The sequence below is a fragment of the Drosophila suzukii genome, chromosome 2L, assembly GCF_043229965.1.
Source record: "Drosophila suzukii chromosome 2L, CBGP_Dsuzu_IsoJpt1.0, whole genome shotgun sequence".
NCBI classification, from domain to species: domain Eukaryota; kingdom Metazoa; phylum Arthropoda; class Insecta; order Diptera; family Drosophilidae; genus Drosophila; species Drosophila suzukii.
The window spans coordinates 2746171-2761054 of NC_092080.1; the positions used below are offsets into that span (position 1 = coordinate 2746171).

The window sequence follows — 14884 nt, forward strand, 5'->3', positions numbered from 1 at the left end:
ATAAGTTCCTTAATAAATAGGCATACATAAATGTTTCTAAGAAAATTCGATAAGAAACCTCAAAAGTTTTGAAATTTCTGTTCTATTTCTTCTTACAAATATTTTTTTAATTTTAAATATAAATAAAAAATACCAAACATTACCCAGGAAAATTAAAAAGTGATTGGAAATCCAACATCAAAATGTATCTTTCAGTACTATATCAGAAACACTTCCATCACAACATAATTGAAACAAAAAAAGCAAAAGATGACACATTAAAAGTATACAAAGTTTATAAAGCCTAAATCCAAATGTATCTTTCAGTACTATAATTATACTTTATCCCATTTTTAGTCATATAGTTTAGACACCAATTGAAAACAATATTTTTTGTGGATAAAAAATGTTACCAAATTAGTTTTATTTTACAGGCGAATAAAAGCATTCCATTGAAATTGTTTTAAAATCCTTTTTAAAAGATAGACAACAACTGTGTTAAATGTTAACGCTCATTATACGTTTTATTTATATCGATTTTTCATACGTAAGAACAAAAATGTATTTACAATTTTCAGATCGCGTTTGCTTCCGATTTTCATGCGTTTTGTTTGTTCGGCGTTAAATTGTTTTTCGTGTGTTATTCAAAATGAATTCTTTGTGTCCTACTTAACTCAAATCCATTACAGAACTGTTGCCTATATACTTGGAATCGATTCCACATATCAACTAATAGATAAAACAACTTTCATACAGATTATCGTAATCATAATCACTTCACGTTAAACACTTGCTTTGGGCGCACACAAAAGTAAAGATAGGAATAATCATTGCGATCTTTAAGTTCTGTTCACATGAATCTCAAAACGTGGCTTGAATGTTTTTAGCAGAGGGATTAGGATCTGGATTCGGGTCAGACGTATAAATGTACATCAAACGCTCACTAAAATTAATAATTCATTTATAAATTTATTACTTTAGCTATATTTATAGTTATTAATATTCCTTTTGCTTAGATTTCTGTTGTTGCTTCTCTTTACCTTTACTCAGCTGCTTACAATTAGGGCTTGCATTATGCATTATTTCTCTTATCTGGCTTTACGTACGAATCTTGTGGGTGGATGTGGTGTGGGTGTGGCTCTGAATGGGAGGTGCGGGTGTGTGTGACTTGGGTTTGGGCTTACTGCTATACACTTGTTATGCGCAAAGAAATGACCGTAAACAGTAGTTAGAGAATATCAAGTAATATATTAGAGGGATAATAAGTATGGTGGTGGTGTGTGCCTTATGTAATAGCATTTTTAACTGATCAATTTTGAATGTCAGGCTTACAAAAGGGGTTGCGAAACGAAATTTCACAATTCGGGGCGCACTAATTGATATATTTATGCTTTCGGGCTATTGGCTGGCGGTCATCTATAATCGTGGTCAAAAATATCAATGCTCCTCGTGTGCTTAGCTCAGCGCGCCTGCCGTCGGAGCTGCGGATTTCTTGTTCAGTGTACTAGCCCTGGCGATTTGAAGATGAGTGTGATCCGGATCCTGCACAAGATGCTTGTTGCTCTTGCTGCTCTGCCTGGGTCGCTTAGGCCAAGTAGTTATAGACCTTGCGATCCTCGGGCGATCGTTGCAGATACTCGCGCTCGATGAGGCCCTCAATGCGCTTCTTGATAAACACGGGCGAGGGCAAGAAGCGCGACTTCAGCTGCGACGTCACGTCCGACACTAGCAAGTTGTGCTGGAAAATAAAAAATGATTAAGTAAGTTATCTGATAATAGCACACAATATATAATACTCACAGCCATGCGCTTGCGCGCCTTCATGATGCGCACAATGGCCGCCTCGATCTCGTGCTTGCGATCTTCGTCGACCTTGCCGCGCGTCTCCTTGCGCTCCGGCTCCGATTCGCCCTTGGCGGCCACCGTCTGGATCTTCACCCTGATTTAATACCGATTTAAGTAACAGCTCCATCTTAGTTGGCAGTTATTTCTCACCTGTGGAACTTGGAGACAAAGGCGTCGTTCACATAAAACTCATCCGAGGGCTCAATTTCCTTGGTTTTCGTCTTGGAATTCCGCACCAGCAAGCGCTGAGCGGGTTTGCCCATGGACAGCGATTGCAGAGCTCGGACAAGCTCCCGTTCCGGTATGTCCGTCTCCTGGTGAATGTCATCATAGGTGAGCACGTCGCGGTTGTTGAATAGAAGCAGCACGCACATCTGTTTTGGGATGGTAAATATATGTTTAATGTGTTTATGATATATGTAGACCCATTAAAACTCACCTGGTAAGTGGACACTTGCAGAATGTGCTTGCGCGTGGTGGTGGGCACTGCGCATCCGTTTGAACTGGAGCTGGGTGCATCCTTGTCCTTTTCACTTTCGGCTGCTTTGCGGCCATAAAACACAGCATTGATATAGGCGGTTCCTAACGAAATAAATCATTTTAAGTACAGGTATCTAATAGAAATGTATCTTAATCATACCCATTTGTGGCTGTAACGTCAGCTGACGTCCTGAGTGCTTGTTTAGATAGAAGTTCTTGAAAATGTCGAAGGCTTCGCGAGGTGCGGCGGGTATATTGCAGTTGGGAGTTGCTGTCTGTTGGGGGAATTCAATACAGTTCACCGAGTTTCGACTCTAACAAGACTTTTCAAACTTACCTGTGTGGGCCAGAAGCCAGTGGTTAGTATGCGTACCGTTAATTCCACACCGCCCAGGGATAAATTGTTATTATTTACATAGTTCTTAAACTCATCCATGATCGTATTGGAGACTGACATGTCTTTAAACATGCCCTCGAGCTTCGAGGTGAATTGACAGCCGCATTCAGTCTGTAGGGACAACAAATTATAATACTTGCTGAGGTGCAAGATATTTAACCGACCTTTAGTTTGGATATCATGTTCTTCTCGAAATCATCAGAGACTGATTTGTTTAGCAGCAATCTCTTGGCTAAATGCGTCTTGTAATAGCGCTCAAAGACATCTTTCTCCAATAGAAAACGGAAGAGCACCATTGTCTTATCCAAGATGGACTCGATTTCCTGCTCGCTCATCTGTGAAAGAACAAGGAAAAACATTTATACATGTCACCAAGATTATGGTAATGGAACACTCACTCCCTTGCCGCCCTTCTTGAGCTTGTCATCGATGAATAGCGAAAGATACTCCGGCGATTTGTTGTTTAGATTCAAGAAGTGCTCAAAATCGGACGAGATGACGTTCTTGAAGATGCGATCGTTCGCGAACGAGTGCACCAGAAACTGGTCGAAGCGATCCTTGAGATCCAGCAAGTTCTGAACGAATGTGATGGGATTCGTGTTGCCGTTTTCCTCCTCCTTGACCAACATGCGTCCCTGCTCGCGCAGATATGCCGACATGGTGTCCGCTATCACCTTGAGGCCCTCCTCCTTCAGGCGCGAGAAGAGCTTGTATGTGCAGGCCAGGTCCTCGGTCTTTGAGTTCTTGATCATGTATACCACGCCCGAGTTTTCCATTTCGACAATGGGGCGCATGTGCTTCTTGATCAGCTCCTCCTCGACCACGCGCACAATGCGCGGCTCCGTGTCCTTGTCCAGATAGAGCGCTGCCCGGGAGGATTCCTCCGTGATGCGCGCCTCCACTTTCTTGATGTAAACGCCAGCGTTGTTCTCGGCAAGAAAGTTCTGCGACTCGAATTTATAAAACGCCGCAGATTGGGCAAGGAATGGCTTCTCGAAGTCCTCCTCGTAGACAGTGCGCGAGTTGATACCCAGTGTGATCAGCATGCTGCACGCATTCTTTATGGCCAAATGGTTTATGGCCTCGCCGTGTCGCTCTTCCATCACCATGCCCAGCAACTTTTCCCGCAGTGCCTTTTGGATTTCCGAGTAGCGGACCACCTGGTAGATAAGATAGGTTTAAAACATAAACAATTAAAAACAAAATGTTTTCCTTACCTGATCCCTGAACAAAATCAATCCCAGATTGTATACGTTGTCCACCTCACGCTGCTGCACATAGACCCTGTCCATGTACATGAGTATGTCGCGTATCATCACCATGGAAGTCTGGTGGTCCGTCCAGGCCTGGTTTAGTTTGGGCAGAAAGTTGCTGTGCAGCGCCTCCAACACGTCCGCCCGCACCTTGTGCTCCAGGTGCTCAGAGACGACCTCCCGCAGGCCGTAGTACAGCCTGTTGCCGTGCTTGTGCAGCACCATATTGTATGCGTTCCGGTAGAGCTGCTCAAACGACAGCCCAGAGTTGTTCTTCTTCTGTATCTCCTGGATAGCATTCTTCAAACTGGCCCAAATGGTCTCCACGTACTTCTCGTCCATGGAGGCCTGGAAAAATATAATGTTTATTAGATAATATAGGGAAATAGTTGGATTCAGGGATTAAAACCGAAAGTAAATATCGGTAATCTGAGTGTTTCCTAGTCTCTAATCTTACGACATTGATACCGGCATCGCATTTCAAACTTTCTCTATTTCAAAGTCTCTATAACATAACCGGTTTTTTAATTCTACAATATCTGCAACTGTTACCTATTTTTTTATCGTTAATGTTAATTGAAATATGAATTGAAATGCGAATTGAAAGCTTTTTGCAGAATTCGACTAATGGTTTAAGACCCTGTTTGGCTTTGTTAAAGAAGTAGGCTAACATTAAAGGCCCTCCGCTTGTACTCGGGCAGCCAAAGCGGATACTTCCGTCCGATTTCTTTGATCCGCGCTCCCGAACTTTCGGCGATCACTGGAGCGGCGGTTTGTGGAGCGGAGGTTTGTGGAGCGGTGGGGGTAGCATTAGGTGTAGTCTTGACGGCAGCGGGAGCGGCAGGAACTGGAGCTGGCGTGGGAATGGCCGTTGGGGTTGGCATGGCCATGTGCGTGGACGTGGACGTGGACGGGTGAGCAGTAGACGCAGTAGTGGTAGTTCTGTTATCCGTCCGCACTCGTCCAGATCCACTGGCAAGGAAGAACGCACGCCGTTGGGCAGCATTCAATCCCTGCGAGGACAAACGATGCTGGGACTGCTGCTGCTGCGCCGAGGAGACGGTGGGCACATTGATGTTCAAGTTGCGCGCCTGTTGCTGCCCAAGAACCGTTTGCCTGGCCACCCGGATGGCCACACCAGCGTCCGAATTGCCCACGTTTGCGCCATTGAAGTTGTTGGAGCCGGCCACCATGCGGTTGTGGTAGCGGCCATTGGCGTTGAGGTTGTTCAGTGGCTCCGGCTGCTGCTGGCGGGGATCGCGGCCGTGCATGAGATGGCTACGCTGGTCCAGCTCACCCGTCCTGTCCCGGTGGTGGCTCCTCTGATCCTCGCTGGCACCCAGAGAGCGACGGGCTGTACGATGGCCCGCTGCTGAGGCCGGTGCCTTGCGGGACCGACTTTGATTTGACGACTTAATGGTGACGGCTTCTTTGCCACATCCGCCGCGCGGTGCTCCTCGTCCGCTGCTCCTCCTCCTCCTCTGTGCTCCTTACTCCGGCCAGAGTTCTACTCGCGTTTCGGGTCTCGCCCTTCACCCTGCTCTCCACATACAGGTGTTCACAGACTTTTCGTGTGTGCTGTTGGGGAACTATAATTTCTCGAAAAGTACGTTTGAATTCGTTGTAACTTAAAAACTAAAATGTGTTTGAAAATTCCCCTGTCCCCGGTCAAGTGTTTTGATGTTTTTATTTGTTCTGAATTTTTTTTGGTTTGCTTTTCTTGTCGCCTGACATTTTTTCATGAGAAGTTTGGGGTCTGGTAAGGGGTGAAACCCTTGAAGACTGAATAAACATTTACTGGGTTTTGCAAACCTCTAGAGTGCAAAATACGCGGCAGTCCTCGCAACTATCTTATCGGAAAATTTTGCATGTTCACGCTGCGATCGACAGATTTTTCAGGTAATACTTAAACTGTCATCTAAAGTCAAAGTTGTAGAACTGCAAAGCAACTGAATCGTTATTTAATGTTTGTTAGGTTTTTTAATACTTTCACAAATGCGATTAGGACTATGGAATGTAACGCAAAACACTTAAGAGATTACAAGTTGAAATGTTTGCTGCTATCAAAGCTTAAAAATAGCTTACTCTCAAACCCTAGCCGTATATACAATCAAGTCGAGCTGCAAGAACTCAAGCCCCTAATTCCAAAAATAAAATAAAGTCACTCACTCCATAAAACTGACCTTTACGTTTAGTACATTTTTGTTGTAATACAGTTATAGATTTTAGGAAAGGGACGGTTTTTACCGAACATCAATACTATTTTATGTAATTAACGGGAATACTTATATATACATTCTTATTATTGGTACCCATTACATTTTTTGAACTAATAAAAAGAATAGTCTTATATCAATACGAACAACTAATACACGAAGTTTTTAACACTTTTTAGTGATTTTATGGTATATTTTAATAGTTATCCATGAGTTATCGGTCTAAAGACTTTATAAAACTAGTTTTTTGGGGATTCCCGTAATTCCCTTTGAGGTTCTTACCGGAAAGGCGCGTATACGCATTTTGCCCTCCTTCTTGGGAGGATTTCCCCGTAGATTCATGCTTTGCAAGCGTCGGCACTGCTCCTCCACTGTATTGGCGGTCCGGACTCCGGAGCAGGGAGCTGCAGGAAAAGCAGGTGCTTTTCCGACTTTTCCGATGGCGGAACCTTCTCTCCTCGTACGTAAACAATGTTCCCCAAGACGAGAGCACAATTCCTATGGTTATTCAGGCAATCCTAGAAGATAAGGAATGGTTAGGGGATTAGTTGCAGCACAATTTCCTTGGGTTGTTTATAGGATTATCCGAGTAGGGTGGCCCCAAGATAAGTTCTCTACTTTTCTTTTTATTGTATTTATGCAAACATTCCACGCAAATGTTAGGGTGTCAAGCGCGATGTATATACACACAAACAAACATACATATGCTTGTGTATGTATGTCTATTTGGGGAAGCGGCGGCGGTTTTTATTCGCGAATAGTTCGCAATTGCGAATGTCCCGGGATCCCGGGGGCGGCAATCCCGATCGCTTAAATGCGCCGTCACTTCCTTTGTGGCCGCCTGTGTGCAGATATCGGGAAATATGCACTTATATCGGGGTATATATTCGCTGGCCCAGCCGATCTCTCCGCGTAAAAGAAACGGTGAAAAAAAACTCACACGGCGACAATATAATTGTTATGTACATATACGTGCAATTAATACAAGAACCGTTGTTTTACACGCACGCCCGACCGATGACCGATAAATGTATATCCCAAATGGGCCTCTGCAAATGCCAGACGTTAGCACTCCAATACTTTTATTTTTCAATTTGTTGCTTTCTTTATTTTCCTTACGTTTCTTCTATTTCACTTTGTCATGGAAAAGACGGGCTACATGTGTGTGGGTGCGTGCGTGTGAGTGTGGCTGCCCGTCTCTCTGTTCCGCACTTGTGTGTGTATGTTTTTGTACCTGGCCTTTCCAAGCGGCTTTCCACGGTGATTTTCAACAATTTTCACTGTCTAAAAATGTAATTCACTGGCGCTAATGCACTAATATTGTCACTGCTTCTATTTTGCTCGATTTGTTGCTGTTTTCTACTTTTACTTGCATTGCATATTGATTGTAGTTCGTAATAGGGATGGGCGATAGTCGTTGTTTTGTTGTTGCTCCCCGCGGCGAATGGCGATGCCTATCGATAGATCTGGCTTGTTTTACCGATAGTTCCATTTCTTCTGCTTGGCCTGTATTAAACGCTAATTTTAATTGCACAAATGTATCTTTATAAAAAAATTTAATTAGTTAACAGTGAATATATCACCATATTTGAGTTTTTTTGTTTAAAAATGAATATTTATATAATTTACACTTTGCCCATCACTAGCTGACAGTGCTGCAAGATTCTATTAGCGTTGTGTGAATGGCAGTCTTGTTAAATGTCATCCCTAAAAGTAGGCAATACTGTAAGAAAGGCGCGAAATTCAAATATTGTTATTGGTTAGGTATTTTTCTTAAGCAAATAATATTAACTGGTTTAATATCATTATACTGCAGCATTATCTGTAACAATTTTTTTCTGAGTAACAACTTAAGATTCTGTAAAGATAAGGACGAGTTAAAATATTTTTTAAAGTATTATTATATTATTACTTTTTAAGATAAGATAAGCTATATCTTATCAGATTTTAGCAATCAAAAACACCTTTTTGATTGCCAGCAAGTGAAAGCTCAGTTTAACAACTAATTACCTTGCGGCAAGGCCTCGCAATCCGGATAATATTTTAATTATGACAACTTGCAACTGGCCAAAAAACAGATGTAAACGGATATCCAGCGTTGGCTACCGCATGCGGCTTTCTTAATTGGCCGAACGAGACCCACTACCTTGGCTGATAAGCAAATTGGTAAAAATGTACAACAGAATTGTGAGTTTAATTTGGGCATAAACCCCAAGCCCGTGCGTGTAAATTATGCGCACTTTCACCGCTCCAGAGGATCGGGTCCCTTTTCGGCTTCATTTGTCGTGCGTCGAAATTAATTAGTCGCACTTCAAGTTCCCTTCTGCGTAGGTGTTCGTCCGTTGTCGTCAATCCAGGCGTATTTATTACCATTTATGCACGACTGTCTGTTTGGCGGATGCGCCGCGAATTAATTACACTATGGGGCACATCAACATGGATGTTGCACTCTGCGGGTGCAACAATATCACAAAGTTGCTGCTGAAAAATGAATGGTTAGCCAGTCGGTTTGGGGAAATAGTCGCGACCACATAACCATTATAAGCACCATATAATCGTGCCGCATCGCAACCACTCATATTCACACCAGGCACTCGCTGCAACAAGGACAATAAATCATCCCAAAGGCAGCCGAGTGCAGACAAATTCACTGAAATTTAAATAAAAATCAAAACAAATGCTAGACAAAACACGAGTCCGGGAGTCGGGGTCCGTAAAAGGCGAAAAGAGCCTGAAAGGCAGCCGCATCAATATGGAGCATACATAGAGGAAAATTGGGATGCAAAATTAAATACTATATATCCTTTATTATAAAATGTGCCACAGAAATAACTATGATTTTTAGATACCTTATAAAGATGTCTAGAAGTATGCAAGGAAAAATTGTAAGTAGCTTTACGAAATGAATTCATCAGACGCTCGGATTCAAAGTATATTGTTGCATACTTTAAGACACCTTTTCAAGCGGTTTTAATATTCAAGTAATTTCTGTGTCATTTTCGACTAAATGTTTTTAAAGTATGATGATATCTTATGGTCCTTTTAGGCTTCTTATAACGAAAAGTAAAATTCATTACGTATTTTTTTAAAAATTAAAAACAATATAAAAAATATAAATATTTCTTTCTGTCTAGCCATCATTTCCAACAACAGCAACAACAGCTCAACGTCGGCATTATGAATAACTTTTAAATTTGAATGTGAAATAAACGCTTTGTCTAAGCGGGCTACCGTTAGCAACATGCTGCTCTTGCAACTGTTGCTGCTGCTGCTGCAGTTGCTGCTGCCAGTGATTTATGCAGCAACATTTGATGAAATATAATACAAAAGGCGCACAGCAGCCGCTGCAACAACAAAGATAAATTGCCGCACGCTAAATTGTAAACTATATAAGGTTTAAATGCAAAGTGTGTTGTCCGTTGCCTGTTGCACGTTGCATGTTGCATGTTGCTAGTTGCCGTTTACATAACGCCGGGCAACAAATGTTGCTTTTATGACTTCATTTGGTTTTTACTGCGCTTCCAGCACGTTAACTATTTTTTACTTATTAATAATTGGATTATATATCATAAAACATTCTTTATGATTATTTCTTTCGAAATTGTAAATATTTATTTGTGCCTGATAGAAAAAAGTATATTTTTCAATTTGTAACAAAGTTTTATTTAATGTTTTTTCACAGTTTACTGGGCTTTAGTTGCTATTGCACGGTTTTGGTTTCGACGGATCCGGTCAAGGCGATGCACTCGATCTCCACCAGAGCGTCCATGGGTAACTTGGCCACCTGGAAACAACTGCGGGCCGGGAAATCCTTATTGAACACTGAAACGGCAGATAAGCAAACATAAAGCATACAGTTTATTTTTGAAAGAACAAAAATAATATGGGAATCGCTGTCATAAAGTGTTTATAGTAAACAATAAACGGGGCGATAAGACGCTAACGATGCCGATTGCCTTATCAGGCGACATCGATCAAAAGGCCGGTATACAGTAGGTATTGCTATATAACCAAAATTAGTGGTAAGGCATTATTAAAAAATAAGACCTGAACATTTTTTATAGGTAACGAAGTGACAATAAAACATTTAATACAGTTTACGTAAATTAAATTAAGTTAATGATTCATTTTCAATATATACTTCAATATTTATGAGAACTCACCCTTCTTGTAGACCTCATTGACGGCCCCGAAATCGTTGAGATCCTTCAAGAAGACAGTGTTCTTCACCACTTTGTCCACTCCAGAATCAGCTGCCTTGAGAACAGCCTGGAGATTTTCCAGGGCCTTTTCCGTTTGCTCAGTTGGTCCTCCGGGAACCAACTGCATGGTGTCCTTGTCCAGACCCAGACATCCAGACACATAGACAGTGCGGTCAGCAACCACAGCTTGACTATATAATATAATACCAATAACATATATGTAAATATATGAGAAAAGTTGGTGGTTGTGGTTTTATATATAATATACTTACTTGTAGGGAGCCACCGGCTTGGCTGCATTTACTGTGCTGATAAGTTTCCTCACAATCGTCGACATTTTGATCTGGGATACTATATAGTGGCAAAACGTCAAGACAAGTGCAGCTGCTAAAAGTGAACTGATCGAAAGCTTTATTTTTCGTTCAACAAGTGGCTTTTCTTATCAGCTTTTTCTTTCGACAAGCTCATTCGCTTTTTTCTCCCGCGCAAACAGGTGCTCTCAGCTGTTTTGCTGAACAGCTGTCTCATGGATCTGTTATTATAATGTTAGGACGGTAAACAAAATATGGTATTTATTCTGTTAAAAATGTATTGTCTTATAAAATTTTCACACTTCATAAGAAATTATATTTATTTAGTAAAATATAATTTAATTTAACGATGTAATTTTGAGTCTTAGTGGAAAGCTCTTTACAACAAGATTTATATACTCGTCATTCGTTATTGTAAGTTTTTAAGGAACACTTAAAATAAAATTAATTTTTTAAAGGAAATGATAAAATAATATAAACCTGAATGCCACCATTATTCATGTGAAACCTGACGGTAATATTGATAAATTAAGTTAACTCAGCTGCTTTAATATCTTAATTAACATTTTTTCTGTGGAATTAATAATTCCCGATCTCCGGAAATTTGGGTCGCACCCGCTTTCTCTAGCTGGCGGACTTTTTTGGCCAGCCGATATTTGATTTAACGCCATGAAAAATGCATGCCATGTCACTTAGCCACGCCCATCTGGGCCGCCCCGACTAATTATTTATTATTTGGCAATTGCTGTCTGTCAGTCGCTGTCAGACGGGCCAAAAAGGTAAAAAGAAAGCCCGGCCGCCGAGTTCCCGTTTCAGAATCTTTACGCATGCCAAAAAATACCGAAAAAAGAGGAGAACACTCTGTAATTATGTGAAGAAGATGCGGGATCCTGAAATGTGGCAAAGGGTCTTAATCCCGGACTGAGTGCTGCACCCAACTGCATCCAGCGTAGGTGCAACCTCAGAGCAAAGAGAACACGCCCAGCAAAACGCCGCCTAAAGATTGATTGCAGACGCTTTGTTGTTTCTGTGGTTAAATCACTGGAAGAAATGTTGTAAAACCTTTTCTATAGATAAAAAAAATGTAAGGGTGACCATTTATGTTTCTAAGTAGTTTAATATAAGATTTCTTAAGCCTTTGATACCAACAATAATAGGTTTTACCTAACTAAAAATTATCAAAAAGATATGATATCCTTTAAATTCATTACAATAACTGATACAGAAAACCATATAATAAATGCATAATAAACAAAAAAAACTTCTTACAGAGCCTTTTTCCTTATTATTTTTCCTCAATAAATATGATCTTGAACTAAAGATTCTTTTCGAGTGTATTGCCGGTGGTGCAGGCAACCCACGAAGCTGCAACGAAAAGCTGAAAGAAATTTCTTTCGGCCTCCTCTGCCCGAAGCATTTTGATGTCGCATTTTAGTGCATTAATTACTTTATGATCCACTTTATGTGCATAAAATATGCAAGTTCCAAAATCGCAGGAAAAGCAATTTCACAAGGGGCATCTTCGTGGGTGTTGCAGGCATTTTATTCGAGGTTTTTTCGAGTCAAGAAAATCAACATTGATATTAATTAGCCGCAGCCCGATATTGATTTATACACACAATTTACTTTGTTTAATGATGGCCTCTGGCCTGGGCAAACAATTTTACATTAAATGCTTTAATAAATAAAGCTCTAAATAAGCCAAACGGCAACGAGAAGATGCCATATAATTATTCGGCAAATAACAAATTGCCTCTGAGTTGCAGCACTGCCAAGGTGTGCATTAAGAAAGGGCCGGACCAGAACCAGATTGCAAGACCGATCTCGAACCCTTAAGGATCCCAGAACACCGGAGATATGGGAACAAGTTGCTGGCTCTTCAATGTTTATGGCACTTGTTGAAGGAGTTGCTAAAGCCCCCAATCCCATGATTGTGCCCATGTCGATGTGATTGCCAACAGGTGCGGATTTATTATTTCAGAGGGGTAAGGTTACAGTGCTAAGAGATAACCAAGTTGTTTGGGGTTGATGAACTTTCAAAAAACATGGTTTTGTTTTAAAAAGTCAAACTAAATAAACTATTATCATATTTTACGTAGTGACAGAAACCCGCATTTGTATACTACTCTATAAATCAAGTAGTTTATAATATTAGGTGTTTCAGTAAGACTATAATTTTTGTGTATACTTTAATTACGATAAGATAAGCTAAAAGCTACCATTTCTTGCATTCAAAATACCGAACCGCACCTGAATATGAAAGATCCTCCGACCCAACCAACTTTCCCTTTCCGCTTGACATACTCCTGGGGATGGGATGGCTCCCCATCATTTTGTGGCTGCCATTTTTTGTTGGCTCAAATAACTTCATTTGTTTAAGGCTTTATTGGAGCGCCGCTGGCTAAAAGCGATGCTGGGACAGGTCTCTCCGTGGCGCAAATTACAACAATTTCTCAGACGGCCAAGGAGCTGCGGCTACTGCCACTTGCCGGTCTGGTTATTGGATACTCTATAATTTGCATGTGATTTTTATGGCTTGCTCGATTTTCATGCTAAGTTATTTGATTTTAATTTGCTGCGTAATTGCCGGGCTGCGACTTCAACGTGAGCAGGAGGAGCTCCGCCAACTGGTAGCCAAGCTGTCTAGGTCCACCTCCCTGCCCATTAACCCCTAGATTTATGTTTATGGCACTATTGATGCGACTAATCCGAAACACGATGTTGGGCCACTCAATTTCTCAGAAATAGAATGGAAGCCGTTTATCCAAAATGGGGTGGACCTAATCGAATCGATCGAACTTCAAGGACGATCCGTGAAGAAACGCACCTAGCAATTAGCGGTATAATTGTAAGGGCCCCGTAGATGAGATATATAGGCTGTAACTTATTTCTGGCACTGGGGTTTTGTGGTCTAAATATAAAACGAAGGCATGTTTGGTGAAAGTTTTCCACAAAGTTTTAGTGTAAGTGCACCTGTTATTGATTTGACTTAAGCCTGATTTATTTTAAGTTTTGATAAATGTGAGCATAAAAGTTAAATGTTTTCTGTAAACAAAGAATTGAAATAAAGTTTTGCTTTCCTATATTTCCTCCTGCACCCAACTATAAATTTTGCTGATATTTTTTATGTTTATATTCAAATGTAGTGCTAATAAATACACTAATAAACCAAGACATAAATTATGCTTTATGTGAATGCTATTACTTGTGAATTTCCCAGCCCCATTGCTACCTTTCTATTGCTTTTTTGGGCAGTCGAACCTCTCATATCCACAACGCCCACGATGGAATATCTGTCAGGGGTAACTCTCGACTGGCTTTAATTACCGCCGACCCAACTCCGCCCCGGATTCCGCCTCTATTTTCACTCGATCCACAGCAAAACTCCACAGGATATGGAAAACGGAGTTGCAGTTGACATGCAACTGCCAAAACGATGCTCAGGAAAATGTTACGGTCGCGCAAGTGAAAATTGCACTTTTAGTGTGTGTGTGTGCCTGCTTTATTTTTGTTAATTTGCAATGCAAAATAGCTGCACGATCCCGATCCACGGCACACGCCCTAAACGCCACAAATGAAAACTAATGATTTTCACTTTATAACTTCGACGGAAGGGAGGAGGCCAGTGGAGTTGGGAGTCCAACTCACGCAAAACCCGCCGCACGGAAGCGAATGGGATTTCGGGCTTTGGCTTGAGTGGCTTTGGGCTTGCATGGAAAATTTGAAATTTAATCGCTGGCAATTAATTTGCTCCAAATGCAGTGAAAAGCGTTTCCGAGGAGGAGAAGAGGGGGTGGGGTTCAGTGGGTGGGGCTAGGACTGGCGCCCCCACAGTTGCAGCAGCTGCACCGCCCGCTGAGCGTCGAGGTGGGTCAGTCGCATGTCCACCTGTATCGATTGGGAGCAGCAGCCGCCACGGGAGCAGGTGCACTGAAAAGAAAGTTCCATTTATTACTATTAATAACCCTACAAAATTAACTAAGTTTCATAATTAACTTTATGTAGATATTTTAGATTTAGTGGACCTATATTACCATTTGAAAAGCCCAACTTTCAAATGGGATGTGAGATATTCAAGTACAAAAAATGTAATAAAGTAGAGTAAAATATATAAATTAATTTAAATAACTTACACTTGTTTTTCGAATTAAAAATATTCAAAATGTTACGATCTGTGAAGGGATTCCGCACTTAAGATTTT

At 41.2% G+C, this 14884-nt stretch overlaps 2 protein-coding genes across 4 annotated transcripts; both read right to left on the reverse strand.

Moving 5' to 3' along the window:
* Nucleotides 1-477: 477 nt before the first annotated feature.
* Cul3 (cullin 3) lies at nt 478-7582 on the reverse strand. 3 transcript variants are annotated; one of them, XM_017089456.4, is made up of 11 exons: nt 7405-7582; nt 6453-6688; nt 3919-4302; nt 3100-3861; nt 2866-3036; nt 2642-2812; nt 2465-2579; nt 2264-2406; nt 1975-2198; nt 1780-1918; nt 478-1717 (listed from the first exon to the last, which is right to left on the reverse strand). In XM_017089456.4, exons 2-11 carry the CDS (start codon nt 6510-6512, stop codon nt 1565-1567), a joined length of 2322 nt encoding a protein of 773 aa, XP_016944945.1. In that variant the 5' UTR covers nt 6513-6688; nt 7405-7582; the 3' UTR covers nt 478-1564. The 3 variants fall into 3 exon arrangements, with proteins under 3 accessions (XP_016944945.1, XP_016944946.1, XP_016944943.2); XM_017089457.4 differs by having other exon boundaries at nt 7290-7582; XM_017089454.4 differs by lacking the exons at nt 6453-6688; nt 7405-7582 and adding an exon at nt 4626-5572.
* Nucleotides 7583-9809: 2227 nt separating this feature from the next.
* Nucleotides 9810-10804, reverse strand: UK114 (reactive intermediate imine deaminase A homolog UK114). The gene is made up of 3 exons (XM_017074578.4): nt 10645-10804; nt 10334-10563; nt 9810-9992 (listed from the first exon to the last, which is right to left on the reverse strand). The coding sequence occupies exons 1-3, from the start codon at nt 10707-10709 to the stop codon at nt 9871-9873; spliced, it is 417 nt and encodes a 138-aa protein (XP_016930067.2). The 5' UTR covers nt 10710-10804; the 3' UTR covers nt 9810-9870.
* Nucleotides 10805-14884: the final 4080 nt, after the last annotated feature.